At 34.0% G+C, this 3,000-nt stretch overlaps 1 protein-coding gene across 1 annotated transcript; it reads left to right on the forward strand.

Annotated features, from left to right (window-relative positions):
- On the forward strand, nt 871-2,301 carry LOC107621973 (protein TORNADO 2-like). The gene has a single exon (XM_016323923.2). The coding sequence runs from the start codon at nt 1,077-1,079 to the stop codon at nt 1,881-1,883; it is 807 nt and encodes a 268-aa protein (XP_016179409.1). The 5' UTR covers nt 871-1,076; the 3' UTR covers nt 1,884-2,301.

The following is a 3,000-nucleotide window of genomic DNA, read 5'->3' on the forward strand; positions in this document are numbered from 1 at the left end:
GTTTTTATAAAATTTTGTAGAGATTCTAAACTAAATAAAAAAGGATTTAAAAATTAAGATCTAAAAAACGATACCATCACAAGAATATTATTGATTTGGAAGATATGATAATTGATAAGCATAACTGGAGAGTGTGCAATTTTTTACTCCATAAAATCTATTATTTTTTCTTACTTCTCTATAAGTTGCTAATTTTTTTTTAATTTTCAGAATAAATGAATTCTTTTAAATTGTTCTCTTGAATTTTTGTTCTTGTTCTACTTTTCTGATTTAATGAATTATGTGATTAGTTAATTATTTTTAATGTTTTCCATGAACCTTATAATGATTTATATTTCTAATTCATAAATGCGAGTTTATAAGTTAGAATAAGCTAAACAAATAATTGTCGTAAGTTAAAATATAACCTGTCAAATAACTTATTACGGCCTAGTTACCATGTATCCTAGAAAACTATTACGGAGAGGCATTTTAACAGCGAATGCTATAACTCATTCTAATTTGCCTTTTGAATTTTTATAGAGCTCAAAGCTGATGATTATATCAAAACTCGAAAAGGAAAAATATACAAGTGCGTCAAAGCCTCAAAGGAGGTTTGAAAGACACATGGACACATGGATTCTTCCTTCTGATTTTAATTTGTCCATGACGTGCACATACAACCCAAGGTATTCTTTGCTTTCAAAAAAATAAGCCTCAAAGTAACGCGTCCTAAATAAAGGATGAGAAACTGCAGAAAATCAATTTTTATTAATTAATTATTTTTTTGAATTATAATTTACAATCTAGAATTAAAAAATTATAATTTAGAATATAGAATTTAAGAGAAATAAAATAATTAAAAAAAATAAATTGAGTTAGCTTCTAAGCATTGCTTATATAATATATTCGAAACCAACTTTAACAAACTCATTCTTCATTATTCTAACTAGCTGGCTAGCTTTTGGGTATTGAAGGTTAGGAACAAATTTGAAGAAAAGAGACCTGTACGTGGCCTCATTATTCCTTTTGGTTTAATTTAATTAGCAGTCGATTAGACCATTATCAGCAATCAAGTACGCTGAGCTGTTGCGGATATGGCACTGAGCAACAATGTGATAGGAGGCATCACCTTAGGGGCGGTGCTGCTGTCGATTCCAATAATTGGGGCCGGGATATGGCTGAGCACAGAGGTAGCGGAATCGTGTGTGAAGGTTCTAGAATGGGCGGTGCTTATGTTGGGGATTGTGATGATGGTGGTGGGTCTGGCAGGATTGGCGGGAGCATTATTGTGGAGAGTCCAGCAGGTGAGGGTGATGATATTCTACCTGGTAGCCATGCTGGTGCTAATCGTGTTGCTGGTGTGCCTGGTGGTGTTGGTGTACACGGTCACCCTTAGAGGCCACGGCAACGTTCAACCCAACCGCTCATACTTGGAATACCACTTGGATGACTTCTCGCTTTGGCTTCGTCGAAGGATTAGAAGCTCTCGTATCAAAACCTGCCTTTCCAAAACCAATATGTGCGCTCGCTTGAACCAAAGTTACCGAATGCCTCAGGACTTCTTTAATGCGCATCTGACACCCATGCAGTCAGGGTGCTGTAAGCCACCAACAGAATGCGGTTACACCTTTGTGAATCCAACGTACTGGATAAGCCCCATCAGCACGGCAGCAGATGCTGACTGCACACGCTGGAGCAACGACCAGATGCAGCTCTGCTACAACTGTGACTCCTGTAAGGCCGGTGTCTTGGCCGCCCTCAGGAAAGAATGGAGAGCGGCCAATCTCATACTCCTCATTTCTTTGCTTCCTCTCGTTGCACTCTACCTCGCTGCCTTCTTTGCCTTTCGGAACGCAAAAACTGACCAACTCTTCCGCAGATACAGGCAAGGATACACCTAGACGACTACTTTTCCCACAAGAAACGCATCTTTGGTGCGTGCTCCTCAACTAAATGTATCATTTTGCTTCTAACATATCATTATTCCATCATATTTACTTATTTAGCATAATGATTGCATTATTATGTATTCTTAAAACAAAGGAAATTGAAGAAATGTTAATCATAGTCAATTAAATGTTAGAATCAATTTTAGGATTTAAACCAAACATCAATTTTCGACTATATAAATAAAAGCAAAATTATTAATTTTAGACTATGACCTATGTTGATATGCATGCTCTTATATATGCATAGACTATTACTCTGCAACTTGTGTCTTGGATGACAGGATGACAATGGGATTCTGTTAAGTGTGGGTATCAAAGACAGTAATGGGGATTGGACAAAAAATTACTCTGTAGAATAGGGGCGAGGAATTAATTTTTTTCTTTCGAAATTCATGGAAGAATAAATCGAGAAAAAACTTAAAAGTGGGACCTCTAAAAGAAAAAATCTCCTGGAAGTCAATATAAAACCTCACTACCCATAATACATGGTGTTCTTCGACTTATTGTTACTCTAAATGGTAAGGATGTTATTGATTGTGAACCATTATTAGGTTATTTACACAGAAAAATGAAAAAAATTACAAAAAAATTGAACAATTACACGATATATGCCTTAATTTTAGAGAGGGAGATGAGAAATGGACAACAATCGTCTCCGTCCCTGCTCTCCTATATTAAGATTGTCATCTCTATCCATGGCCATGGTCTCAAATTTTAATTGTGGGTCCGCGATCGAGCATTATGTACTAGGGATGGTAACGCAGGGGAGTATAGTGATTTTTCGATAAAAAAAATTTATGTAATTAAGAAACGAATTATCTAAGATAATAACGCAATATAAATATATATCTAAATATTAAAATTTTAAAATTAAAACAAACATTGTATGAAAATTATATATTAATATTAAATACTAATATTATTTAAATTGATTATTTTATGTATAATTATCTTTAAGAAAAGAATTCTCACGAAATAGAAATAATTATATTATGTATACACTAAATGTTAACCATTAAATTAGTTATCGATTTAAAGTATATATTAAAATATAAATACATATTAAAAA

This window comes from Arachis ipaensis, chromosome B10 (assembly GCF_000816755.2).
Source record: "Arachis ipaensis cultivar K30076 chromosome B10, Araip1.1, whole genome shotgun sequence".
Taxonomy (NCBI): Eukaryota; Viridiplantae; Streptophyta; class Magnoliopsida; order Fabales; family Fabaceae; genus Arachis; species Arachis ipaensis.

Coding starts and splice junctions, on each gene's coding strand:
- LOC107621973 (XM_016323923.2), top strand. CDS start 1,077: ATGGCACTGAGCAACAATGTGATAGGAGGCATCACCTTAGGGGCGGTG.